The sequence below is a fragment of the Podarcis erhardii genome, assembly GCF_964252035.2.
Source record: "Podarcis erhardii genome assembly, chromosome: 10".
In the NCBI taxonomy this organism is placed as follows: Eukaryota; Metazoa; Chordata; class Lepidosauria; order Squamata; family Lacertidae; genus Podarcis; species Podarcis erhardii.
In genome coordinates, this window is record NC_138500.1 from 8,151,680 (window position 1) to 8,178,966 (window position 27,287).

Here is a 27,287-nt window from a genome sequence, read left to right on the forward strand (position 1 = left end):
CCACAAATTCTTCTTTCCAATTCTTCGCAGGACAAAGGCTACGAGGGATTTGCATGTAAAACATTTCTGGCGTGAATGAGCAAGAGCGATAGAGGGAGAGGAGGAGGGGGGCGACTTCAATCATCCCCCTCTTCTGCAGGAAAAGGTGTGCGTTGCGTTCCTAGGGGCTGCAGGCAACAGAAACGACGAATCGTTTCGGGAGTAGTTAAAAAGAAAGGGTCATAACCTCCGTTGCTGGGGGCCACTTCTCCTCCTGTTCTCCTTCTGCGTCTCCCTGGGTGCACCCAAAAACTACCCACTCCATGTGTCTCTGTTGGGAGGGGCGGTTTGCATGCATGAGCTGATTGCCATTATTTGGGTTATTATAACTATTATTAAGGCTCTGAAACTGTAGGGAAAGGGAGGCTGGAAAGAGCCTCACATCCCCACCTTCTCCGCTGGGAAATAAGTACTGTATGTCTGTGTGCTCTTCTTAAATCATTCCCACCAAGGGGGGGGGGGCGTCCCATACCTGGGGACAGAGATAAGAGGGGGCAGAGAGGGTGGCTGGTGGGGGGGGGACAGGGCTGGGGGTCTGCAGCCTGAGCAGAGTGATTTATCTGGGCCGCAACTCGGTTTCGATTAGCATGTATTAGAATAGATTAGCAGCTGGAGCCGTCAACCCCTCGTTTGGCAAAGCGGCAGCGTTGGCAGCGTTGCGCGAACGGAGCCAAAGGGGGCAGCGGCGCATGAGTTGCCAGGCCTCTCCCCTTTTGGACCAGTGCCCTTGTCATCCTGGGTCACGAAGGCCGCCCATGCCTCTGGCTAAAGCTGAGACAGAACGGACGTCTCACTGCCTTCACTGAGTTACAGAGAGCATCATGCGTCTGCAAATGTAAAAGACACCTGATAGTTAAGTCCAGTTGCAGACGACTCTGGGGTTGTGGTGCTCATCATGCTTTACAGGCCGAGGGAGCCGGCGTTTGTCATCAGACAGTTTTTCTGGGTCATGTAGCCAGCATGACTAAGCCGCTTCTGGCGAACCAGAGCAGTGCATGGAAATGCCGTTTACCTTCCCGCCTGAGTGGTACCTATTTATCTACTTGCACTGGTGTGCTTTTGAACTGCTAGGTTGGCAGGAGCTGGGACCGAGCAACGGGAGCTCACCCTGTTGTGGGGGTTCGAACCGCCAACCTTCTGATCGGCAAGCCCAAGAGGCTCAGTGGTTTAGACCACAGTGCCACCCACGTCCCTCACTGCCTTCTCATGTGTAGGGCTCTCTCCTTAATTCATTCTCTCAGCGCACATTCATGGTTTTTACAAATAGATCATGCTACAGTGACACAGTTGTCACTTTTCCTAATAAACTCCAACAGTAACTTGGGCCTTTCTTCTGAAGGAAGCTGCTCCACCCCATTGTTAATTTTGCAGCCACTTTAGAGGCAGCGGTGGTGCAGTGGTTAGAGTGGGGTGGTCCAACGCACAGCCTGAAAACCACAAGGGGCCACCAAGGCCTTTTTTTGGTCATCCTCTGCAATATTTAACCCCCCCCCCATAGCTCTCCTGCCACCTTCCCAAAGCCGGGTAAGTAAGGTGCTTTGAGGAGGAGGCAGGAAAGCTCTGGCAGAGTCCTGAAGTCCTCCGCCTCCTTCCCCAAAGGTGGGAATATATATGCAATAAATTAGGGGTAGGCAACCTGTGGCCCAATCGCCTTCTCAATCCGGCCCACGGACTGTCCGGGAATCAGCGTGTTTTCACATTGGGAATAATGTGTCCTTTTATTTAAAATGCATCCCCAAAATATATATATATATATATAGTCCGGCCCACCACATGGTTTGAGGGACGGTGGACCAGCCCACGGCTGAAAAAGGTTGCTGACCCCTGCAATAAATAAAGAAATAAAATAGCCTCTCCAGAATCTTTAATCCTACTTCAGAAGGAGGGAAGGAAGATCTAGTTGCTAGGCAACCGCTTCCCTTTCTCCATCCTTTCATATTTATTGATTTATTTGTTAATTGCATGTGCATCCAACCTTTTTTTCCAAGGAGCCAAAGGTACCATACATGGTTCCTCTCCCTCCTCATTTAATCCTCACAACAATCCAGCGAGGTAGGTTAGGCTGTGAGGCAGTCACAGTGAGCTTCATGGCCCGGTGTGGATTCGAACCCTGATCTCCCAAGTCCTAGTCCGGCACTCTAACCACTGTACCACCACTGGCTCTGGAGGAAGCCTCGCCCTGGCCTGCAACACCAGGAGACGAGAAGATCCAAACAGGGAGCTCAGTTGGTAGAGCATGAAGCGTGAGACTCTTAATCTCAGGATTGTGGGTTTGAGCCCCATGTCAGGCAAAAGATTCCTGCATTGCAAGGGGGGTTGACTAGATGCCCCTGTGGTCCCTTCCACTTCTTTGATTCTATGCCTTCCTTGGTCAGGCCCTGATTCGGCAACCACCCCGTGGGCTTGATTTGCAAACCGAGACACCCCCCCCCCCCAGAATAGGAGTTCTGCTCCCGAGCCGTCTCCCTTGGAGAGAACGCAAAAGGGTCATTGATTCTGAGCTGTATGAAAAGGCAAGTTACAAATGGAAGCATTTGAATAATTCATTGCCATTTATGGAGAGCACTTTAGCGTGTTCAAAACACTCCACGGGCTCAAGTAGCGTTGCCAGACTCGGAACGGGAGAACGTACATATATCTTTAAGTCTCCCGTTCCAACAGGAAACAAAGCAGATGCTGATTCTCCTGACTGCTCCCTTCCCAACTTGTTGCCATATTTCGGGGCTCCAGATATTCAACGGAAGAAAGCCGGAGGGAGTGGGCAGAGCCAGGCAAGGAATAAATAGTCAGAGGAAGAGTCTCATAATAACACTAGAACTCATGGATGAAGCTGATTCAGGAAAGAAAACAAAACACTGCTTCATGTCACACAGTTGAACTGTGGAACTCACTCCCACAACAGGAAGCAATGGCCAACAGCCTAAAGGTAAAGGTAAAGGGACCCCTGACAATTAGGTCCAGTCGTGGCCGACTCTGGGGTTGTGGCGCTTATCTCGCTTTATTGGCCAAGGGAGCCGGCATACAGCTTCCGGGTCATGTGGCCAGCATGACTAAGCCGCCTCTGGCAAACCAGAGCAGCGGATGGAAACGCCGTTTACCTTCCCGCCGGAGCGGTACCTATTGATCTACTTGCACTTTGATGTGCTTTTGAACTGCTAGGTTGGCAGGAGCAGGGACCGAGCAACGGAGCTCACCCCGTCACAGGGATTTGAACCGCTGACTTCGGATCGGCAAGTTTTAAAAGATGATGAGACAAACTCATGGAAGAGTGGGCTATTGAAGTCTACCAGCACATACCTTTAAATCTGAATTTGAATTTTATTGTTACGGTCACAGACCAGTTCTGGCTCACTTACAATATCAGGAATACTGTACATTGAATTGCAGTTTGGTAAAACAGAGACAATACAGATATAGAGGCAGTTAAAAAAATATATTAAATCTTGATCACTAAAATAAAACCTAAAATTGTCATTTAAAGCCTTGATCATTTTGGTAGTACAGTTTGTTCCCTAAGTTTTATGGCAGTCGCACAGAATTTGGCCACCCTTAACGTGATCTCTAGGTCCTTGTCCTCTACCAGGAAAATGTAAGAAAAGCCTGCAGGATCAGGCCAATGGCCCACCTAGTCCAGCATCCTGTTCTCACAGTGGCCAACCAGATGCCTGTGGGAAACCAGCAAGCAGGATTCAAACACATGACCTCCAGCAACTGGTTTTAGGAAGCAAGTGTGGAGGCAGAGCACAGCCATTATGGCTAGTAGCCGTCGATAGCCATCTCCTCCATGAATAGTTCTGTTCAAAAGAGGACCAGACCAATTTAAAAGCCATTCAAGTTCGCGGCCATCCTGCCTCCATGGTTTAACTATGCACTGCATTAAGAAGGACTTTGCTTTCGTTTGTCCTGAATCTTCCAACAACAACAACAACAACAACAACAACAGATTATTTATACCCCACCCATCTGGCTGGGCTTCCTCAGCCACTCTGGGCGGCTTCCAACAAAATATTAAAATAGAGTAATGCATCAAACATTAAAAGCTTCCCTAAACAGGGCTGCCTTCAGATGTCTTCTAAAAGTCTGGTAGTTGTTTTTCTCTTTGACATCTGGTGGGAGGGCGTTCCACAGGGCAGGCGCCACTACTGAGAAGGCCCTCTGCCTGGTTCCCTGTAACTTGGCTTCTTGCAGTGAGGGAACCGCCAAAAGGCCCTCAGCGCTGGACCTCAGTGTCAGGGCAGAACAATGGGGGTGGAGACGCTCCTTCAGGTATACTGGACTGAGGCTGTTTAGGGCTTTAAAGGTCAGCACCAACACTTTGACGTGCTCAGAAATGTACTGGGAGCCAATGTAGGTCTTATGTGGTCTTGACGGCTGCTCCCAGTCACCAGTCTAGCTGCCGCATTCTGGATTCGTTGTAGTTTCCGGGTCACCTTCAAAGGTAGCCCCACGTAGAGCAGATTGCAGTAGTCCAAGCGGGTGATAACCAGAGCATGCACCACTTTGGCGAGACAGTCCTCAGGCAGATAGGGTCTCAGGGTCTTTGTAAGATAAGCAATGCCAGGAAACGCAGTGGAGGCCAAGCAGGTTGCATCCTGCATTCAAGTCCATCCCAAGACATTTTGCTGCCTGAGACAAGGGCAAAACTGGCAGACATGTTCACCCATTCCACGTACAGCAGCAAATCCCGCTTCGATACTAGCAATGGCGTGCTGCCCTGCTGCTGAGAGAGGTCAGCAGGACAGTAATAAAGGTAGAGAGCAAGGACCTAGAGTCTAGACACGCAATAGTGGAAGGGGAGACGACTGATAACAGACATGCCTTTACTTTCCATTTGTTGAGGATTTACCACCGCAAATCTCTGCAGTTCAATACCGGATAGATTAGTGGCCCACGGCCTCAGTTGCAGTCTGCCCTGATGCTGTATCTCTAGAAGACAATATCCTGAACATTGTGAGACAGAAATTGCCTGCGCGCTTAAGTAGTACTGATAGGCGTAAATCAATATTGAATATTACTTTTATAATGAAAGAAGAGTGTAGGCTTGATATAATAGCTGCACATCACCAGAAGTTATTAGCTGCATGCTATTGATCAGTAATGACGGGGTGGACTCTGTTATCGGGTTAATGGTGGTAATTCAGACATATTCCGATGTTAGATATTACATTATTCCTCTTTGGCGATCACTCATAGCAGAGTAAGATTGTCTTCCATAACATGGTTTTAAAAATGAGTCCCACTGTGGAGGCCAATTCTGGATCCACATGTCCTTCCACAGTGGGGACATTGGTTTCCGGTTGGGAGTTGATCACGGTGAGGGTTTGCCAAGCGTGCCTTCCTCTTAGCACGTTTCTCTCTCTGAGTTTGAGTGTCTTCAAAGCCCATGACACCTTTCGTAAAAGCTGTCCTCCAACTGGAGCGCTCACAGGCCAGTGTTTCTCAGTTGTCGGTGTGTATACTACATTTGTTTAGATATGCCTTGAGAGAGTCTTTAAACCTCTATTGTTGACCACCAGCATTACGCTTTCCATTTTAAAGTTTGGAATAGAGTAGTCATACCTTGGGTTGAAGTAGCTTTGGGTTAAGCATTTTTGGGTTGCGCTCCGCGGAGACTCGGAAGTAACGGAGCATGTTACTTCCAGGTTTTGCCACTCGCGCATGCGCAGACGCTCAAAATGATGTCATGTGCATGCACGGAAGCAATGAATCGCAACCCGCGCACGCGCAGATGCACGGACACAGGTTGCATTTGCTTCAGGATGAGAACAGGGCTCCGGAACGGATCCCGTTCGCATCCAGAGGTACCATATTAGTTGCTTTGGATGACAATAATCAGGCATCCGCACAACGTGGCCAGTCCAGTGACTTTGATGTTGAAAAATCATTGCTTCAAGACTGGTGATCTTTGCTTCTTCTAGTATTAGTCCACCTGTCTTCCCAAGTGATGTCTAAATTTTTTCGGAGACACCGTTGATGGAATCTTTCGAAGAGTTGGAGATGGAGTTTATTGTAGAAATCATACCTTGAACAGATGGAAAGGTCTTTAACCTGAGCAGGCTGAAAGCAAAGAGTAAGGTTACCGTAAGGTTACCAGATTTTTTTTCAATGAATCCGGGGACACTTTTCAACTTCAGTCGGAATGGATAGATTTTGTCAGGGGACTGATTTGTAAATCCGGGGACTATCCCCGGGAAACGGGGATGTCTGGCAACCTTAGGTTACTGTAACTTCCATCATAGAGCTTCAATATGCTGGTGACAACTTTGTGTGTGCACGCTCAGAGGATGACCTCCAAACCATCCTAAATATCTCCGCAGAAGCTTATGAAAAGCTTGGCCTATCGCTCAATATCCAAAAAACCAAAGTGCTGCACCAACAAGTACAAAATAACCCCTCTGCAGCACCACAAATCCAGCTCAGTGGTGTTACACTGGAAAATGTTGATCACTTCTCCTACCTGGGCAGTTATCTTTCCACAAGGGCCTACACTGATGCAGAAACTGATCGACATATGCAGGATTCCCACTCGACACCCTTTTTGTCAGTTCTTGTCAAGATTAAGAACTTTAACTTGGGAAGCTGGCAAGATCTCATGCTGTCCCAGAGTTGTGCTAACTTACAACTGAGGGATCATTCAGAGATATTTTCTTCGGACGGGAAATGGCAAAGGGAGAAACTGTCCCATCCTCAGCTGAGTGCAAGAGGTTGGGAAGCTGGCAGAGGGAGATTTCGAGGAATCTGAGAATCGCTTACATTGCCTCACAAAGCTTAAGGTCAACCGTGTCCACATCTCGGCATTTATAGCATTCTGATCCTTAGAACCCGGAGGGGGGAGACTTGGAAATGTCAAAACATTGCTGGAAGTGACCTTAAACTTTACATGTGTGCGTGTTGCTGGGGCTCTTTGGAGAGAGAGAGAAGAAGAAGAAAAATCCCCTTTTCCTTCGGGAAAATTGCTCAAGCCGCGTGGATGGAAGGGCAAATTTCAGAGCCCCTCACCTTCTCTGGCTGGCATCTGCACCCACCCCCTTCTCTCTTTCCTCCCCCTCTTCAATCTCATCTCCCCAGGTTATAAATTGAGGATGGTTTCTAGAGAGGCAATTTTGACCTTACACTGATGATTACTGATGGTCTAAGGGCAGCTTAGACACCCAGCTCGAAAGGTTTGCATTGTGCGAAGCGTATGACAAAAATCATGTCCCATGGCTACTTCTGGCAATTCATGAGAAAGATAGCATGCAGTTGAAAGAAGACCCATAGAGAAACTCTTCTGGTGGCATGGTAGTTCTTCATTGATTTAAACCACAGAGCCTAGGACTTGCCAATCAGAAGGTCGGCGGTTCGAATCCCCATGACGGGGTGAGCTCCCGTTGCTCTGTCCCAGCTCCTGCCAACCTAGCAGTTCGAAAGCATGTCAAAGTGCAAGTAGATAAATAGGTACCACTATGGCGGGAAGGTAAACGGCGTTTCCATGCACTTCTCTGGTTTGCCAGAGGCGGCTTAGTCATGCTGGCCACATGACCCGGAAGCTGTACGCCGGCTCCCTTGGCCAATAAAGCGAGATGAGCGCCACAACCCCAGAGTCAGCCACGACTGGACCTAATGGTCAGGGGTCCCTTTAACTTTCTATAATTCCCAGTGTGTTGTATACCTCAAGCTGCCTTATCCTGGCAATTGGTCCCTCTACCCACATGGGCAGCAGATCTTGGTCTTCATCATCACCCATCTACCCTGAGAAATCCTTTTAGCTGGAGGTGCTGAGAGAGGAACCTCAGTTTTCTGCTTTTCCTCTTTGTTGCATCCTCCTGATCTTCCTGGTTCTGGGTTTGGGAAAAGGCCATAGGTCAGAGGTAGAGCATCTGCCTTGCAAGTGGAAGGTTCCTAGTTCAGTCCCCGTCACCTGCAGGTAAGGATGGGAGAGCCTCTTACCTGAAACCTTGAAGAGCCATTGCTGCCAGTCCGTGTAGGCAATAGTGAGCTAGATGGACCAATGGCCTGACCCACTATGAAAGTTTATTACATTCCTAAGAAAGGTTATCCCACTCCTTGAGTTGCGAGGTTTTTGTGTGGCAAGGCTCCTTGAACAGATGCAAGGTAGATGGAAGGGTATCATTTGCAGTCTTTTGTCATATATGGCATACCCTCCATCACTCTGAAGTCAAAATTTGAAGCACCATCTTCCCAGACTCCACCTTCCCATTTTTTCATCATGAGAACACCACGGTCATTTTTGTTGCCACGATCTCTCACAGTTTCGCTCCGTGATCCCCCCCCCACCTCAAATATGCTCCACGCCCCCAGGCACAGTACCTCAAATGCATATTTTGGAGCGGCATGTGATATCACTCAAAAGCACTTGCGGTGGGGATGGCACTGCGAAATCACCTGAGATTATGGCAACTAAAGTGACCACTGTTCTTTCGTAATAAAACAAAAAAGGGATGTCCTGTGTTTTTTTTCTGGGACAGTTAGGAGCATGATATGATGCCAGAGGTCTTCCTCCTCCTCCTCCTCCTCCTCCTCCTCCTCCTCCTCCTCCTCCTCTTCCTGGGATGGAGTGGAGGTCTCTGAATGAGAAGTGGAAGGATACACAAAGTCAGCTCCAGAGTGCAGCTCCCAGCTGAGTCTTCAGGGCCCCTTCAGCCAGAGGATGTGGCACTCCCATCCTCAGACTTGTAAAACTCACATTTCAGAAGATCCTGCAAGACCAGAGATTCCCCTATAAGACAGGGCTTCGCAAACTTTCCCTCACCACGGTCCAGTTGAAAACTGCTGAGGACATAAGTAACAGTACACAGGCCACATGAATGATGCTCACAGACAACTGGTGGTCCACAGACCACAGCTTGGGAAAGAGATGGGAGAGATGAAGGAAAATGATTCTATCCATTTCTTACAGAAAAGCAAATTGTAGCACAATCCGAACCCAAGATCCTCCAGGATGAGTGAATTTGGAGCACACAGACCTCTGGCTGGGCCAGCCAAGTCTGGGCACAATGGGGCTATGCCAGTTAAGTCTTTCACAGCCATATACGTAGTGGGAAATTCCCCATCCTGGCTCAGCTGAGACTGATTCCTGAAACTGACAAGAGGTGCAGCATTGCATTTCTTATCAAACTGATGCATACTGTTGCATCCAGGAACATTCTGTAGGATGGAGAAGGGTCTTGGTGTGCTCTGAAAGTGACAAGACATTTATTATTATTATTATTATTTGAAAAGTTTTTATTGTTAAAATAATTCAGCATTAATACACACATATTGCGAGTATACAAACATACATTTCATACAATCCTTTAAAACGTTCAAACATACCTACACACAATCCCACAGATAATTCCTTTTCCCGTCACCATCCACCACCCTTCACCCCACCTTTGTGTTAGACTTCCAATCTACTCGATTGCAATTTCTTTCCACTTCTATTACTTTCTTTCACACACCTTTAACCTAATTTCATGCTTCTTTTTCTATTACACATTGTTATCCATCTTATTTAGTATTCCAGTATTTAAAACAGAACTTGTTTATTCTAATAGGTGTTTTGATTTTTCTTTTTTTTCTTTTTTTAAGAAAATTTTTCATTTACAAATTATTTAAACACATTTATATTCCACATATTACAGTTTTTTGACTTCCACCCGCTCCCCCCGCAATCCTCATGCTTTTATATTTGTTCCGCATTTCCTTTATAATTATATTGCCAGTTTATAAATCTATACAGCTCCTTTTTCTTTGACAATACCCTTTCTCATTCACAAAGCCTCTTTAAATCCGACTAGCGTTGTCTGTTCATCACAAATATTTTCCAGATAAGTCAAAAACTTTTTCCAGTCCTGAGTGAACTTGTGATCTTTCTGGTATCTAATTTTTCCTGTCATTTTGTCTAGTTCTGCAAAATCCATAAGTTTCCACCTCCATTCTTCCAATGTCTGTAATTCCTCTTGTTTCCATTTTTGGGCCATTAAAATTCTTGCCGCCGTCACTGCATATTGAAAAAGTTTATAGTCACTTCTGTTGATTTCTATTCCTGTAATTCCTAACAAGAAGGCTTCTGGTTTCTTCACAAACGTATATTTAAACATCTTTTTCAACTCATTATAAATCATTTCCCAGAAGCCCTTTACCTTCTTACACTCCCACCACATATGGTAAAACGACCCTTCCTTTTCTTTACATTTCCAACACTTATTACATGTTTTATACATTTTTGCAAGTTTAGCCGGGGTGATATACCATCTATATAACATTTTCATAATGTTTTCCTTTATCGTCATACGTGCAGTGAATTTCATATTTTCATTCCATACTTTTTCCCAATCTGCTAGTTGTATATTATAACCAAAGTCCCTGGCCCAGTGTATCATGACCGATTTGACTTCTTCGTCCTTTGTTTGCCACTCCAATAACATTTTATACATTTTTGACAATACCTTATAATCATTATTTATTATCTCTTTTTGGAATCTAGACTCTCCTTCAATATATCCCCTCTCTTTACAGTCCTTTTTAAACATTTCATTTGTTTGAAAATAGTGCAACCAATCATATACATGTTTTTTAACTTGTTTGTATGGCTTCATTTTCCATTTCCCCCCTTCTTTAATAACAATATCTCCATAAGTCATCCAATCCTCTCTCATATTTGTCTTTTTGACACTCATGACCTCCAGTGGGGATAACCAATGAGGTACATTCGGTTCCAAAATATTTTGGTACCTGTCCCATATTTCTATTAGGGCACCTCTAAAAATATGATTCACAAACCCTTTATGTACTTTCTTCTTCCCCAACCATAAATAAGCGTGCCAGCCAAACCTATTATGAAAGTCTTCAAGATCCAATAACTTATTATTTTTTAATGTTATCCAATCCTTTAACCAACAGAGACAAGATGCTTCATAATATAGTTTCAAATCTGCATCCTGTCATCCATTTCAAATCATAATATAGTTTCTTTCACACACCTTTAACCTAATTTCATGCTTCTTTTTCTATTACACATTGTTATCCATCTTATTTAGCATTCCAGTATTTAAAACAGAACTTGTTTATTCTAATAGGTGTTTTGATTTTTCAATATGGTTTTGCAAGTATCCTTTAAATACCTTCCAGTCCCTGTCTATCTTCTCTTTTGAGATCCTTCCAATTTCTCCCATTGTTTTGGATATATTGTAGTACTCCAATAATTTGGCAAGCCACTCTATTTTTGTCAGTATAATACCACTTTTCTAATTTTTCGCAATCAATAGCCTTGCGGCTACTGTTGCGTATAAATATAATGTCTTGTCTTCTTCCTTTAGACTTCCTGGTATTATTGGGAATAGCACCTGAAAGTGACAAGACATTAAAACTGTCCAACTGTTGCAATAGCTGGCTACTGAAGAAGGCCCTCTAATTTTTTTGAAAAAAGCACCTTCCAGGGCAGGCAGCACCAACAGGATGGGATGGCTGCATTGCAGGGGGTGGACTAATTGACTCCTTGTAGTCCTTTCAGTTCTACAATTCTATTACTGTAGCATGCCACAGTTCTTTAAGCTACTAGACAGGATGCAAGCTCAGGTTGCTGCTTGCTGAAGCAATACCAGAGTTCAGTGTTTCTAGAGGTCAGCCTGCCTTGTCCACAAAGCAGGACATAGAGATGGGAAGAGCTTTTCTGCTGAATTGTGAGTTCTGCTATGAAGCAATCAGGGATAGGAAGGCAGCCACAAACCTGACCGCCCTCAGCCTCCATGGACATCAGCAGCATGGGGGGGGGGACCTGTGGCATCTCTCCCATTCCCAGTGAGCAGGGTCTTCCTTGTGAGGGAATACTGTTCCTTTACATAACACTTGCAGGCTCAGTCCAAGGTCCCTTTCGCTGCCTCATGTTAGCCAGCTGCAACCACAATTGCACTCAGCTTCCATTGAGCTCCCTCTGCTGGCCAGCTCTGATGCTGTGCATTCTGAGCTTAGTTGGAGACAAGGGCTTTTTTGGGGGGGGGGGGGAATGAACTAATTCCTATGCCCCACAAATAACCCAGAGATGCATTTTAAATAAAAGCACGCATTCTACTCATGTAAAAACATCAGGCAGGTCCCACAAATAACCCAGAGATGCATTTTAAATAAAAGGACACATTCTACTCATGTAAAAACATGCAGATTCCTGGACCATCCGTGGGCCGGATTGAGAACGCAATTGGGCCGCATCTGGCCCACAGGGCTTAGATTGCCTACCCCTGGCTTCAGAGCGGAAGAAGGTGCCTTACACTGTATCTGGTCATTGGTCCATCTAGCTCAGTATTAATGGGCACTGGCTAGCAGAGGCTTTGCAGGTTTTCAGACAGCTTTCTCACCCAGGAGGTGTAGTGGTTAAGAGCAGTAGACTCGTAATCTGGCGAACCGGGTTCGTGTCTCCGCTCCTCCACATGCAGCTGCTGGGTGACCTTGGGCTAGTCACACTTCTCTGAAGTCTCTCAGCCCCACTCACCTCACAGAGTGTTTGTTGTGGGGGAAGAAGGGAAAGGAGAATGTTAGCCGCTTTGAGATTCCTTAGTGTGGTGATAAAGCGGGATATCAAATCCAAACTCTTCTTATTCTGCCACTGAGCTTAGGGATTTTTGCTTGGAGAAGACCTGTCCATCATCTAGATGGCATCTGGTTGGCTACTGTGAGAATAGGAATCTGGACTGGAAGGGCCATTGGTTTGACCCAGAAGGCTCTAATTATATTCTTATGGCAAAGCAGTATTATTAAGATGGCCTCGGGAATTAGGGACACTTTTGGACCGAGAGCAATGCATGGAAGTTTCTTTCAGCAACATGAGGTAGTTGCATCCGATCGTTACATCATACCAAACATATTCGCTGTGTGATCTCTGATTGGCTGGGATCACATAAGCCTCTTTCATGCTTTTTGAAAAAGAATGGCACAGCAGAGCAGGATGAAATGGCTACAAGGAAACATGGGGCAAAACGTGTGAAAGAATGGAACGTAGGAGGTTTTCATGAATTTGCTCTTGGGCAACTTTCCATTTCAACAATGCATATTTCAAAGCACGTAATCAGGGCTAGCAAGAGGGCAGTTCCAGATGTTAGCTGGAGCTACATGAAGTAAATGTATGACCAGTTGTTATACCTGCTCCCCCAGCTGTGGGTATTGCAGTGCTCCACACTTGTTTTGTGGCAGTAAATTCCAGGTACAGGTTTTGTGGCAGTAAATTCCAGGTACAGCCTTCTACAGGGTTATCATATTTGTGACAGTATTGCAGGCTTGCGGGTAATTTCCTAATGCAATGTTTTATTTACAAATGTCCGGGTCAAACACACAGGGCATTGGGAAAAGAAGCTCATGCGTGTGGCACGTTTTCCATTCAGCCTTAAAACCAAGAGGGTTTGGAGACTTCTGGTGAGAAGCAGTGGTTCCCATAGCCAGAGCTGCAGGCCAGCTATCTGCAATCAGAGCACGTTGCTCGCTTAGCTGTGGCCAGGGCTATAAAATTGCATCTTTCCTTCTCAGGTGAAAAGGCCAGGATCTGCAAACGGAACGGAGGGGTGGGGGGAGGAAAAGAGAAAGGAAATCCAGATCTCATTTCCCTCCTTGTCTTTGAGGCAGAGAACATCACGGCGTAGCAGTCAAAGGGCAGAGAGAGAGTTTGATTTGGAGCCGAGATAAATTTCCTGAAACACTTAGCTAGCACGTGTGCATCTCCTTGCTCTCTCTCACACACACACAAACACAAACACACACACACACACACACACACACACCTGTCCAGAGGTTCATCCCTGGAAAGAGAGGCGAATTGGTTTGATTACCAAGAGCAAAGGCAGCACACTTTGGTTCATGTATTGAGAATGCAACGCGGGTTCAGGCCAAGGTCCAAGCCACCGCAGACTCTTTTAAAAGAGGCGGGATATGTGTGGATTAAACAACCAACCCACCAAAAGGCAATGTTCCCAACAGCGAAGCATGCAAGCTGCTTCTGATGGAGTGGCCATGTGTCCTCCTTTGTGGAAGGTGGTCCTCAGATACTATCTCAGATCCTCCAAGCGTCCCTATTTTCCAGGGACAGTCCTGATTTACAGAATCAGTCCCAGTTTCTGATTTGATCCCAGAATGTCCCTCTTTTCCTTAAGACAACCTTACTTTCATCAGAGAAATGTTGGAGGGTGTGGAGATTTGGGACCCCCAAGCCAAGCAGATCAGTAGCTATACAACTTTTAGAAGACATCGGAAGTCACCCCTGTATCGGGGAAATTTTAAAATGTTTAGTGTTTTATTATGTTTTTTAATATATTTTGGAAACCGCCCAGAGTAGCTGGGGCAACCCAGTCAGTGGGGCGGGGTATCAATAACAACAACAGCATCAACAGCAGAATGGGACGTCCCTATTTTATTCAGAGAAATGTTGGAGGGTATGGATACTATCCAGGCCCAGCCTAGTTTAAAGGTGAAGTACAGTGGTATCTTGGGTTACTGATGCTTCAGGTTGCAGACGCTTCAGGTTACAGACTCCGCTAACCCAGAAATAGTACCTCAGGTTAAGAACTTTGCTTCAGGATGAGAACAGAAATCGCACGGTGGCAGCAGTGGGAGGCCCCATTAGCTAAAGTGGTACCTCAGGTTAAGAACAGTTTCAGGTTAAGAATGGACCTCCAGAATGAATTAAGTTCTTAACCTGAGGTATCATAGGAGGAATGAACAAGGACTTCAAGAGTTAGCATCAGGGCAGCAGCCCAATTAAGCACAGAGACATCGGAAGTTGCCTTGTGCAGAGTCAAGCCATTGCTCCACCTACTTCAGTGTGGTCTACAGTGACTGACAAGAAAAATTTTATACAACCTTTTGAGGGGGATCAAGCACCACCTGCGAAAAAGTGTGTGCCGTACCTCCTTCAGAGAAGTACAGAATGAAGATTTAGTGTCGTGCATTGTGTTAGCTGTTAACCACACCAGTCCTGGCTTAACAGCTGCATGGAGTGAACTCTGCTGCACAGACTTTCTCCCAAGTTGGATGTTGTGGAAATTGCTAGTGGAGTTGCAGTCAAAGGTCTTTGCTCTTGATTATCTCTGTGCAGCCTGCAAACAAGCTGTAACTATAATCTGGTGCCTCTTGGGCAGAGGGGCGGGCATGTGGGGAGGGAGGGGATGAGGAGGGAGAGGCAGAAGCTGGAGTCAGTGGCGTTGTATTAAGTTCTGTCGGAAAAGGAGACGGTTGAAGCATCTCTCTCTGCTTTTGGAGACCTGGGAGCTGGATGGGACTGTTTTGCAAGCTCTGTTGTGCTTCTGACAAAGGAATTTTCAAGCGGTAAGGTGTGAGAAAGCACACTTTGCGGGAGAGGTCCCCACTTCGGATTTGGAATACATTGTGTACATCTGTGTATGGAAAGCCAGACCTAAGCGAGGGATGGTGGAGAAATTGGATTTGGTTTGCATTTAAAGATGAACCCAGTGGCGAAGCTGCATGCACCGGTACCAGGGGCAGAGAGCAGACAGGGGCGAGGTGTGCGTCCCGGGAGTGTGGCGTACCACCTGCAGGGGTGTGGCATCCAGCGCAGGGGGGGGGGGGCTACACAGCACATGTCGGGGGGTGGCCACGATGGTACTCCCTCCCCGATGCTGCCGGGGGCGGTACACTTCCCCACCCCCCCGTTCCTCCGCCAGTGGACGAACCTACCTAATTCGCACTTTCTGAAACCATGCCATCTGCACTTCTCCTAATTTTGAAATGCAGTTCTCCATCCAAGAATTGCGTAGAAAAATGCATATTCTGGAGTAACGTGTGCACAGAAATGCACATGTGAGTAAAAAAATAATGTGGACATATTGGGGGAAATTATTCTGCAAAATGGTGCGTAATTGCACAGAAAAAAAATGTTTTAATTAGGAGATAATCCTCTCCAAAATGCAGGTGAATTTTCACGAGCTCTTTTTCTCGAAAGGCAATTCCCAAGCTGATGAGGAGACGTGGGGAACTGATTTTCAGATTGGAAAAATGAGATGCAGACAGAAACCAGAACAGTTGGAAGATCTGGAACAGATAATAGGAAGGGACTTGTAAACCCAGCACATGGTTTAAACTATGGAACTTGCTCCCAGGGAAGGCAGAGATGGCCACCAAGCTAGATGACCTTAAAGGAGAATTAGTCAAATACATGGAGGAGAGGGATAGTGATGGCTACTAGCCAGGAGGGCTGTGCTGTGCCCTCCAGACACAGGTGGTGCTGTGGGTTAATTCACAGAGCCTAGGGCTTGCAGATCAGAAGGTCGGTGGTTTGAATCCCTGCGACAGGGTGAGCTCCCGTTGCTCAGTCCCAGCTCCTGCCAACCTAGCAGTTCGAAAGCATGTCAAAGTGCAAGTAGATAAATAGGTACCGCTCCAGCAGGAAGGTAAACAGTGTTTCTGTGCGCTGCTCTGGTTCGCCAGAAGCGGCTGAGTCATGCTGGCCACATGACCCGGAAGCTGTACGCCGGCTCCCTCAGCCACTAAAGCGAGATGAGCGCAGCAACCCCAGAGTCGGCCATGACTGGACCTAACGGTCAGGGGTCCCTTTACCTTTACCAATGCTTCTGAATATCAGTTGCTGGAAACCACAGGAGGGGAGACTGCTGCTCTCATGCTCAAATCCTGCTTGCAGGTTTCCTATAGGCATCTGTTGACCGCGGGATCCTGGATGTGATGGGCCACTGGTCTGGTCCAGCAGGCTCTTTTTATGTTCATATTTGCCCACCCCTGATCATAGAATCATAGAGTGATGGATGTTTTATTAAAGAGGGGTGTGACTGCTGATAAGAAAGGGATGATTTTCCTGCCAGAGCTGTGACAGGAGTGCTGACGCTCAGAGCAGAAGGGAGAGCAGAGCAGAGTGGGCTGTGGGTGTCTCGCCGCTTGCGCAGGCTCTTATTAGACAGATAATTTCCTTGGTTTGTTTTTAATCTATTCGGCTCACCTGCTTCTCCCTTCTGCCACCAGTCACAGAGCTTTTAACTCGATTCCTTCATGTGAATCCTATTCCTCTAGTAGGTATCGGAACCAGCTGCCATATGGCTGCAGTGTTCACGATTGCCTGGCACAGAAGCTGAGATTGTGTGGCTTGATGGAGGCAACATCTTGCTGACACTGAACAAACAGCAAGCAGTGTCTCCCTAACGTTGTCTTGGGTGACCAACCTGTGGATGAGTTGCCTGGAGGACCATAACACTCTATCATCCCTGGGATGTACTTGGAGGTGCCCGCTCCCCATTCCTCGCCCGATCATCTTGCTGACATTTTTTCCTGAGCTGAGACTGGCAAGCGTAAGCTCCTGATGGTGTTTTCCTGCTGGCATTTGCTCCCACCACACACAAACGCACATACACAACAGAGGCGGCCGGCATTCTGCTTCTCTGCAGCCTCTCTGGAGACCCAGCATTTAAAATTCTCTCTTAAGCACAAGCGGGGGGGGGGGGGGAGCTAATGGGATATTGGCTTGTAGCAAGAAAGGGCTGCTTTGCTCAAGTACGTACATCTGATGCTATCAGTCAAACCTGGCTGCAAAGTGCAGTAGAACAAGAAGTACTTTTCCCCGTTTATAGATTTCCTTGGAACGGCGCCATCCTTCCCCCTTTGCATGCTGACTTTCTCGGAGCTAATAAAGAGCCAAATGTTGAGGCCAGGGAGCAAAACTTACTCTGAAATGGATTCACTATTCATATATATGAAATCATATATATATGGTTTTTCGAAGTACAGTTTTGCAGTCACCTATACGACATATGACATAAAAACATACCCTCCAGACCAGGAGAAAACAAGCGTGTCACCCCCCTCTTCCACATGACAGCCTTTAAGATATTTGAAGGTGGCTCTCATATCTCCTCTCAGTCTCCTCTTTTCCAGGCTAAACATACCCAGCTCCTTCAACTGTTCCTCATATGGCATAGTTTCCAGAACCTTGAGCATCTTGGTTGCCTTCCTCTGTACACCTTCCAGCTCGATGTTCACAGGATCCGAGTCAGTTCCTATGGAAAGAGGCGGTCCTTGAGGTTTTGCGGTCCTGAGCTATTTGAGGCTTTATAGTCTTTGTGAATTCTGAATGTGGTTCTGATCTACAATGGAGAAGAATAAGGTTGATTGGAGTGTGCCACTTCAGACTACGGCTGGGGGATACCAGTTTTTGAACGCTCAAAGGGGAGCAGGAAATGTACTCACAGAACATTCACACACCGAGGAGAAAGAATGTGGTGTGAAAATGTGATTGGCCTACCTGCAGTCTAAAGTGGTCCAGAGTCATTCTGCTTATTCACAATAACAATTGTAATAATAATTCTACATGTGTACGTCAAGCCCGAATGCTCAGTCAAATCAGTCATGTACAACTCTGTCTGCATCACCTGTTCCCCTACAGTTTCGGTGCTGAGGTGTTGAATTCATTAGCACCTGAGTGCATTTGATGTTCTTCCCACCCCAACTCTGGCTAGGTGCTCATAACTTAGAAACAGAAACATCAAAGTTTGGGAGAGGGCAAATTATTTAACTTTCATATTTGAGCTTCAGAGGGGATTTTAATGGGGCCTGTATTGCTTCTAATATCATGAGCCAGTGTGGTGTAGTGGTTAAGAGCGGTAGTCTCGTAATCTGGGGAACCGGGTTCGCGTCTCTGCTCCTCCACATGCAGCTGCTAGGTCACCTTGGGCCAGTCACACTTCTTTGAAGACTCTCAGCCCCACTCACCTCACAGAGTGTTTGTTGTGGGGGAGGAAGGGAAAGGAGAATGTTAGCCGCTTTGAGACTCCTTAAAGGGAGTGAAAGGTGGGATATCAAATCCAAACTCCTCCTCTTCTTCTTCTTCTTCTTCTTCTTCTTCTTCTTCTTCTTCATAAGAATCCATTGAAACCAGCCTTTGAAGGTGTGTTGCATTAGTTTAATGAATGATAATCAGCAAACTTGCTGGAGCTCCTTTTTTTATTAACCCTGGGCCCCTCTAGCTACATGGGTTGTGAGATAAAAGCCATAATTACTTCCTTCCCTGGGAACTGCCAGCGGTCCACTGAGAGACGAGTCTTTATTTATGTTAGATACAGTTGGGAAGGATGGATGGAGAGGTGTGCTTGGTGGTCATTGCCCAGCTTTAGATTCTTCTATCCTTGGAGAACTTTCAGAACCTTTTTCATCGATCTTTGTGCTGATCTTCTTGGCATCTGCTCTGGTTCCTTAAAGAAAACAGGGGTCTTTTTATTGCTGAGTGGTCCAACCAATTAGGGATCCCATAGCTAGTATGGCAATGACATAATGCTATGTACCAAATAAGACTTAGCTACCTGATGAAGTCAAGTCATACAGCTTAGGTCCAAACTATCTGAAAGACCAGATTTCCTGCCACCCTTACAGGCCTGCTTGGTAGGGATGGCGGAAAGGGCCTTTTCGGTTGCTGCTCCCAGACTTTGCAACTCACTTTTTAGAGAAGCTAGACTTAGAGAAGCTAGGCACCCTCCTTGTCATCCTTCTGCTGGCAGCAGGCTTTTGGGAGCAGAAAGCTTTTTGGGAAAGGGCTTGTGCTGTGCTGTTTTGTTGTAATTATCTGTATGGTGTGTGCGTGTGTGCGCGCGAGCGCGTAGTTTTAATTTTACCATTGCTTATTTTTTATAATGATTTTTTTTGCTATTTTTTATTATGTTTTTAGCTCTTCTTTTTATCTGAAAACTGCCTTGAGTCCTTGTCAGGGAAAAAGGCAGGGTACAAATTAATAATGTAACCCTATCAGAGTGTGGGTTCTATTTTCTGTCCAATTTCTGAGTGGGTGAACACTTCTTGCCCACTTCTGCAGCTGCCCCAAAGTTTGGTGTCCCGTGACATGGGGAAAATAAAATCTCTTTAGGAAATGGCCAGATTGAAGATTTCTAATGCAGGCATATCTGAAATCTATATGTAAGCGGTTGTATGAACTTCTGTTACTTTTCCTTAGATGTTCCTGCTATTTTTGTTCGATGTTATTTTTTGTGTGGTTTCGGTGTTTTTTCTCCAATTGTAAGTTTTTAAAGTTGTTTTTAATGTCATGTTTTTAATCATTATCACCTGCCCTGGGACCTTAAGTGAAGGGCAGGTAATAATAATAATAATAATAATAATAATAATAATAATAATATCATTGGTAAAAAAGTAAAGGGACCCCTAACCGTTAGGTCCAGTCGTGGCTGACTCTGGGGTTGCGGTGCTCATCTCACTTTATTGGCCGAGGGACCCACAGCTTCTGGGTCATGTGGCCAGCATGACTAAGCCACTTCTGGCGAACCAGAGCAGCACACGGAAACGCCGTTTACCTTCCTGCCGGAGTAGTACCTATTTATCTACTTGCACTTTGACGTGCTTTTGAACTGCTAGGTGGGCAGGAGCAGGGACCGAGCAATGGAAGCTCACCCTGTAGCTTTCCCGTCGCAGGGATTCGAACTGCCGACCTTCTGATTGGCAAGCCCTAGGCTCTGTGGTTTAACCCACAGCGCCTCCTCTCTGCAGACAATTGTTGGAGCAGCTCTGGTGCTGATCTTTGACCTGATGAAAGCAAACCAGGCAAGACTTATTGATACCTCTCTGCTGTCTTCAGGCACTAACTTCTCAAGCCTTCTTCTGTGTTCCTTTCCCTCCCAGGTGCACAAGGAAAGAGCAATGTGAGCGGTCCAGGGAGCCCCGGAGGTTTGCCTCGGAGATGCAGCAGTGCGTCCGACTGACCGTGCACCCCAACAACATCTCCGTCTCACAGTATAGTGTCATGGTAAGGGCGGAGGCCTTATTCCTCTCCACAAAACACCCCATTTCAGCTTCCCCTGGCCTTACCAACATGTTTACGCCCCATTTGACCTGTAGGCTTAGCAGCACGTCAAATTCCGCGTGGAAATGAAGCACGTACTTGCATACCCTCCAAGCGCCCTTGTTTTCCAGAGACAGTCCTGGAATTACGAAAGCCGTCCCAGCTTCTGATTTGATCCCAGGCTGTCCCTATTTCCCCCGGTGCTGACAGCTGCGAGGGAACATCCCATGGCCTCTTCGTGGCCTCTCCATGGGCACCACGGCCAGCCTCCTCTCTTGGGGAGCTCATAGCAGCTGCTAGAGAGCAGGCGAGGAGGAGAGGCTGCCATTACTGAGACCCAGTCCCCTGTGATGCATCAGCTCTGAGGGGCAGACAGAGTAATAATAATAATAATAATAATAATAATAATAATAATATTTTATTTATACCCCGCCCTTCCCGGTTCAGAAAACCGGGCTCAAGGCAGCTAGCAACAAATTTAAAACACTTAATTGATGCAACAAAAAACAGCATAAAATACAGTATAAAACGTGAATAACAATAAATTCAGAATTCAAAAATCAACTTAGGGGGGAAATCCATCCAAATAAACATTAGATGATCATCAGGGCTAGCTGGCTAAATTAGTCCTATTTGGGCCAGCGAGGAGACCAAGGGAGAATTAGCTGTGGGATCCCAGAGCAGGTAATCTTCATAAAAAGGGGAGGGAAGGAAAGGGAATAAAAGATCAGGCTAAGTTCAAATTGAAAGCCAGGTGGAATAGCTGTGTCTCACAGGCCCTGCGGAAGGAAGTTAAATCCTGCAGTAAAGGGCCGCCCTGGACGGGAAGAAAGGAGGAACAGAGAGGAAGGAGTCTTGATTTTTTTAAATTAAAAATGCTTCTGTGTCTAATCAGTTTGGGGAGTGAGAATTGTCCCCATTTTCATCTGAGGAATGTTAGAGGGTATGCACTTGGTGGTCCAACTGGCCATGTCAAATGGATCTCAAGGGTCCTGTGCACTGTTTAGGATGCCTGGACTCATTGAAATCAGTGGGTGCCAAGTGTGCCCACATCTTTCACACAGGACTGGGGTGAAAGGCAGCTCAGGAGTTTTCCTTGGCATGCACAGATACCGGGCCAACTTCTTTCTTTCTGTACACCTCATTGAGCAATATTTAAGCAGTGGCGTAGCGTGGGGGGGGTGCAGGGGGGGCCGGCCGCACCGGGCGCAACATCTGGGGGGGGGCGCTCGCACTCGCAGCTCTCTGCCCCTACCTGCCCCTACCTGGGTTAGGGGGCGCAAATTACTTGCCTTGCCCCGGGTGCTGACAACCCACGCTACACCACTGTATTTAAGCATTAAACACACATGAAATCACACAGACGTATACTGTACCTTCAAACAAATCAGTAAGAACGGGAATTCACCACACACAAAAGATAATCAGCAGGTAATTTTCCAGTTGTAGTTTTCTTTCTTTACCAGCGGGAAAAAACCTATGTTGGTCAGATTGTGAGTCACTCCCTACCTTGGAAAATCACCCCACATATATCCAGTCACCAGATTTGTGGGATGGGGGCATATTTCAGACCCATTTAAGAGCCCCGCGTCACATCTGCCCCAAACATTTAAAGCAGGGGCCAGCAAACTTTTTCAGTAGGAGGCCAGTCCACTGTCCCTCAGATCTTGTGGTGGGCCAGACTATATATATATATATATATATATTGGGGGGGATGAACGTATTCCTATGCCCCACAAATAACCCAGAGGTGCATTTTAAATAAAAGCACACATTCTACTCATGTAAAAACTCCAGGCAGGCCCCACAAATCACTCAGAGATGCATTTTAAGCACACATTCTGCTCATGTAAAAACACGCTGATTCCTGTACCGTCCGCGGGCCGGATTCAGAAGGCGATTAGGCCAGATCCAGCCCCTGGGCCTTAGTTTGCTCACCCATGATTTAAAGCATATTTACATTGCATGCTTCCCAGAATCCTGGGAACTGCAGTTTCTTAAGGGAGCTGGGAGTTATAGTTTTGTGAGGGTTCCCAGGATTCTTTGGAGAGAGCCATGGTTTTGTAGCACCCTGCTTGTGTTTAACGCTTAGCTGGAATGAAATATTCAACACAGCAATAGAGAAATTAAAATAATAATTTATTTGTCAGACAAATAAATGATAGGCACAGTGGTATATGGTTACCAAAGCTCTGCCCCCTTCCAGCCCTGATGGTCAGCACTTATATTTCCTCAGCCCAGCCCCCTTGCTCCTCCTTTGGCTGCCTCTGTCCAATCAGCCTGGTTGAAATTCCTATTGGCTGTTTGCTAGAACCAATCATAAAAGATACACCCATTTCCTATTACCTTTTATGGGAGACAAAGAGCTATATTTCCTTCTATCCATAAATGGCAGACAAGTAGCCATATATCTTACATTTGCCTCGACAAGGCACCTTAATTACCAGATCACCTTTTGCCCCTGTTGCCCCTGCATTCCAAAACAAATGGCTAAAACAAATGGCTCGTGGTATTAAATTCTATCTAAACAGAGATCTTGGGTTCACATTCTCACACGCCATCAATGAAACAAGAATCTAACATAAGAATCTAACATTTCTTACTTTCTAAATCCTTTGCCTAATTACATTAAGCCAACAAATCTCATACATAACATAGATAGCTTTTTAGAAGAAAAGGCCTTTGCAAAGTAAAAAGGAACTCAGTAAAAAACAGCTTCAAAAGAAGCCTCTTCAGTTTACACTCCCTTTCCCAGCCAGCTGCTTTTCCCATTAGCTCTTCCCAAAATTTATTGCCCTTTAACTCTCTCAGTATACCTTAAACCTTAGGAAAATATGGCTAGAGTCTGATGAGAGGCACATGGTATTATTTTCTGTTAAACAATAAATCTTACTATTTACCAACTCTTAATTAGTGTTTTTGCAGCTTGATTGTATTCTGCAATATGTAGGGCCAGTGTAACATTTGCTCCCAGCCTGTAATTCCCTTTTACAACTTTGAGAAACTTGTCTCCTGCTACTGCTATAAATCGGGGGGGGGGGGGCTTGTTCAGGAGAGCAGGAAGATAAAGAACTGCCAAAGTACTTACCAGCTGGTTTCTGCCTGGCATGAAACATACAAACATTTGCAAATATATCTTTAAGCTCATTTTAAAATACAGGCCTTGATCAGATGCCTCAGTTTAAATGCCCGGACTTATAAATCAGTTGCTTCTCTGAGCATCTAATGATGCAATTGGGCACCAAGGGGGCTCTAACCACCCCCCCCCCCGACACCTTGCACTCTTGCCATAAACTGGGCATTTCCCCCCTTTCACTATACAATATTAATACTCTGTTTTTCCACTTAGTGGGCTTACAGGACAAATCGTTATCAGAGCCAACTAAAAATAACGTCTCAAAGACTCCCAGAACAATTTGTGTTATTAGAGGCTGTGTGTTTCAGTACCTTGGTCACAAGCTGTGAAGAGCTTTAAAGGTCAGCACCAGCACTTTGAATTGTACCTGGAAACAGACCAGGCTCCTGTGCAGCTGCTCTATCTATCCACTTAAAGCAATTTCTATTACCTTGCTTCTCGGTTGAAACGGCTTACATCCGTATGAATAATGGCAGCGTATGCACACACGCCCATGAGTTTGTGAGGACGTGAATTGTACCTGTGGGCCCCATTTATTTATCTATTTCATAATGTAGACTCCTTTATGCGCAGGGCCTTGTTGGTGACACAGAGAGCTCCCTCTGCTGGTGGTGCTAGGAGAGGAGGCGTAGAGAGTTAGGCTGCAGCATTGCAGTTTCTCTGTAGTCCGCAGAGTGCCTCTTGTGAGTAACTAGCCGCCTTCCTCAGAAGCACCGCTCGTGCCGGCGAGCCGCCTCGAATCTTCACGGCATTCCCCAAAGGCTGCCCACTTTGCATGAGCGCTGCAGAGCACTCCTAACCACCACCGGGCAAACCCACCCCAGCACGGCGCTGTGCCAGGAATCCCTGCATTGCCACCTCGTGTTTACATCTGCATCGCACCCCTTCCCCACCCTGAGCACTGCTTTCTGTCGAAGGATGCCACTTATTGAGCAAGTGGCATTTTGTCTTAGCGCCGCCAGTGTAATTCTGCCTCTCTCGCTGGGCTTCCTGCAACAACCATCTCTTGCTTCTCCTCTCCCCTTTTCTCCTGCAGCTGGTCCTGGAGACTTACAATGTCCCGGAGCTGTCGGACGGCGTCAATTGCACCTTTGGGGACCTGTCGGAAATGGACGGCGTGGTGCTGGGGAGCCGAATTCAGTGCAAGTCCCCCGCAGCCAAGGAGGTGCCAAAGATCATCACAGCGAACGGTGAGTCCGACCGAGTCTCCACCCAGGATGTTGTTACAGAGGCAGGGGGCAGAAACTGAATTCAGCTCCCATCTAAAGGTCTGCTACCTGCACAATTCACTGTTGCCGGAAGGATGCACCAGGCGAAAAGCAGCCGTCCTTTGAAACCCACACGTCTCTTGAATTTTGCCAGTGCACGCTCACAAAGAACGCATGAGGTTGGGTAAAGTGTGCATTAAACATTGTGCATATCGGTGGGGGGGGGAAGCCATACAAAATTCATTGTTTTAAGGGAAACGGCTTTGTAAAAAGGTGCGCATTAAGCAACGTTGCGTACACAAACACAGAAATTCACAGTGATACATTTTCATGAGGTTTTTTTTTCTTCTTCTCCTTAATTAAAAAAAGTGCAAACTGATGCAGGGAAAAGAATTTAAGTTTGGGGGGGAAAGGGAAATGGAGAGATGTACCCATCCCAAATTTCTTGGGATTTCCCTTTTTCTTTTGAAGGCAAACTGTGGCATTTGGGGAGGGCACTTAACCCTGCCACAAGTTTGGGGGCCACTTATCAAGAATGCTTCTCAGTGAACCCAAAAGCTGACCTGGAATATCCTGATATGGCACAGGAGAGGGGATCATTTCTGACATGTGCTGAATCCAAGTGGACCTTCTCTTCCCCCTTGCCCAAATTTAAATGGGGGGGGGCAAGCAGGCATACATTGCTCCCACTGCTCTGTCCAGCCCTCTGAAGTCCCCAGCAAGGGAGAAGTAAAAGGTAAGGGTAAAGAGACCCCTGACCCTCAGGTCCAGTCGCTGACGACTCTGGGGTTGCAGCGCTCATCTCGCTTTACTGGCTGGCATTTGTCTGCAGACAGCTTTTGGGTCATGTGGCCAGCATGACTAAGCCGCTTCTGGCGAAGCCCAGCAAGGCACGGAAACGCCATTTAGCTTCCCGCCGGAGTGGTACCTATTTATCTGCTTGCACTTTGACATGCTTTCGAATTGCTAGGTGGGCAGGAGCAGGGACCGAGCAACGGGAGCTCACGCCATTGCAGGGATTCAAACCGCTGACCTCCCGATTGGCAAGCCCAAGAGGCTCAGTGGTTTAGACCACAGCGCCACCCGTGTCCCCTAAATCTAAGTTAAGAGGTAAAGGGACCCCTGACCATTAGGTCCAGTCGTGGCCGGCTCTGGGGTTGCAGCGCTCATCTTGCTTTATTGGCCGAGGGAGCCGGTGTACAGCTTCCGGGTCACGTGGCCAGCATGACTAAGCCTCTTCTGGTGAAACCAGAGCAGCGCACAGAAATGCCATTTACCTTCCCACCGGAGCAGTACCTATTTATCTACCTGCACTTTGACGTGCTTTCGAACTGCTGGGTTGGCAGGAGCAGGGACCGAGCAACGGGAGCTCACTCTGTCGCAGGGATTTGAACCACCGACCTTCTGATCGGCAAGCCTTAGGCTCTGTGGTTTAGACCACAGCGCCACCCGCGTCCCTAAGGGAAGAGTAGCTCTTATTAAATGCAACGCATTTAACTGAGCTGTCAAAGGAATCAGCATGGCAGATGGGCAGCAGTGGGGCACTCTGATGGCAAAATGTATGCAGGAGTGTGCATGTGCGTGTGTGTGTGTGTGTACAGGCCGGCGGTGATGAGTTGTTGTCAGGTTCCCTTTGGCGTGATTGATTAATGACTCTCTCAGGTGAGGAAGAAAATAATAGAGGTGGAAGAGGGCAGGCGGGTTAAAGTTTTGCATTAAACATGTGCACCTTCCTTATGAAATTCCTGCAATTACTGTCATCAGCCAGCATCCTGGTCTGTTAGGCAGGCGGGGATGTGAGGCGGGAGAAAGGGAGTAAGGTTGTGGCCTAGACTTACTGGAATGGGGCGGATGGAATTAAAGAAGGGGGCAGGAAGGCTCCTATGAAACAAGGTGATTCCTGCCTTGCAGGGGGTTGGACTGGATGCCCTTTGGGGTCCCTTGCAATGTTACAATTCTACGAGTCTCTGTTTTAAAGCACATCCGATGCACATTTAGAGATCTCCCTCCCGCCCCAAAGGATCTTGAGAACAGTTGTTTCTTTAGGGTATTAGGAATTTCACTTCTGTGAAGGGTTAAGCTACATTTGTGTGCCAAGGCACCTGAGCCACTAAGTTCCCAGGAGAACAATAAAACA

The 27,287-nt window shown here is 46.7% G+C and overlaps 1 protein-coding gene across 4 annotated transcripts in view; it reads left to right on the forward strand.

Moving 5' to 3' along the window:
- The window catches only part of PLXNA4 (plexin A4), a 621,967-nt gene that overhangs the window by 449,586 nt on the left and 145,094 nt on the right, over positions 1–27,287 (forward strand). For all 4 annotated transcript variants that reach the window (XM_081879604.1, XM_081879605.1, XM_081879606.1 and 1 more), the window contains 2 exons: positions 20,647–20,770; positions 24,979–25,132. In XM_081879604.1, the coding sequence (XP_081735730.1) occupies positions 20,647–20,770; positions 24,979–25,132 (278 nt within the window). The remainder of the gene's footprint in view (positions 1–20,646; positions 20,771–24,978; positions 25,133–27,287) is intronic.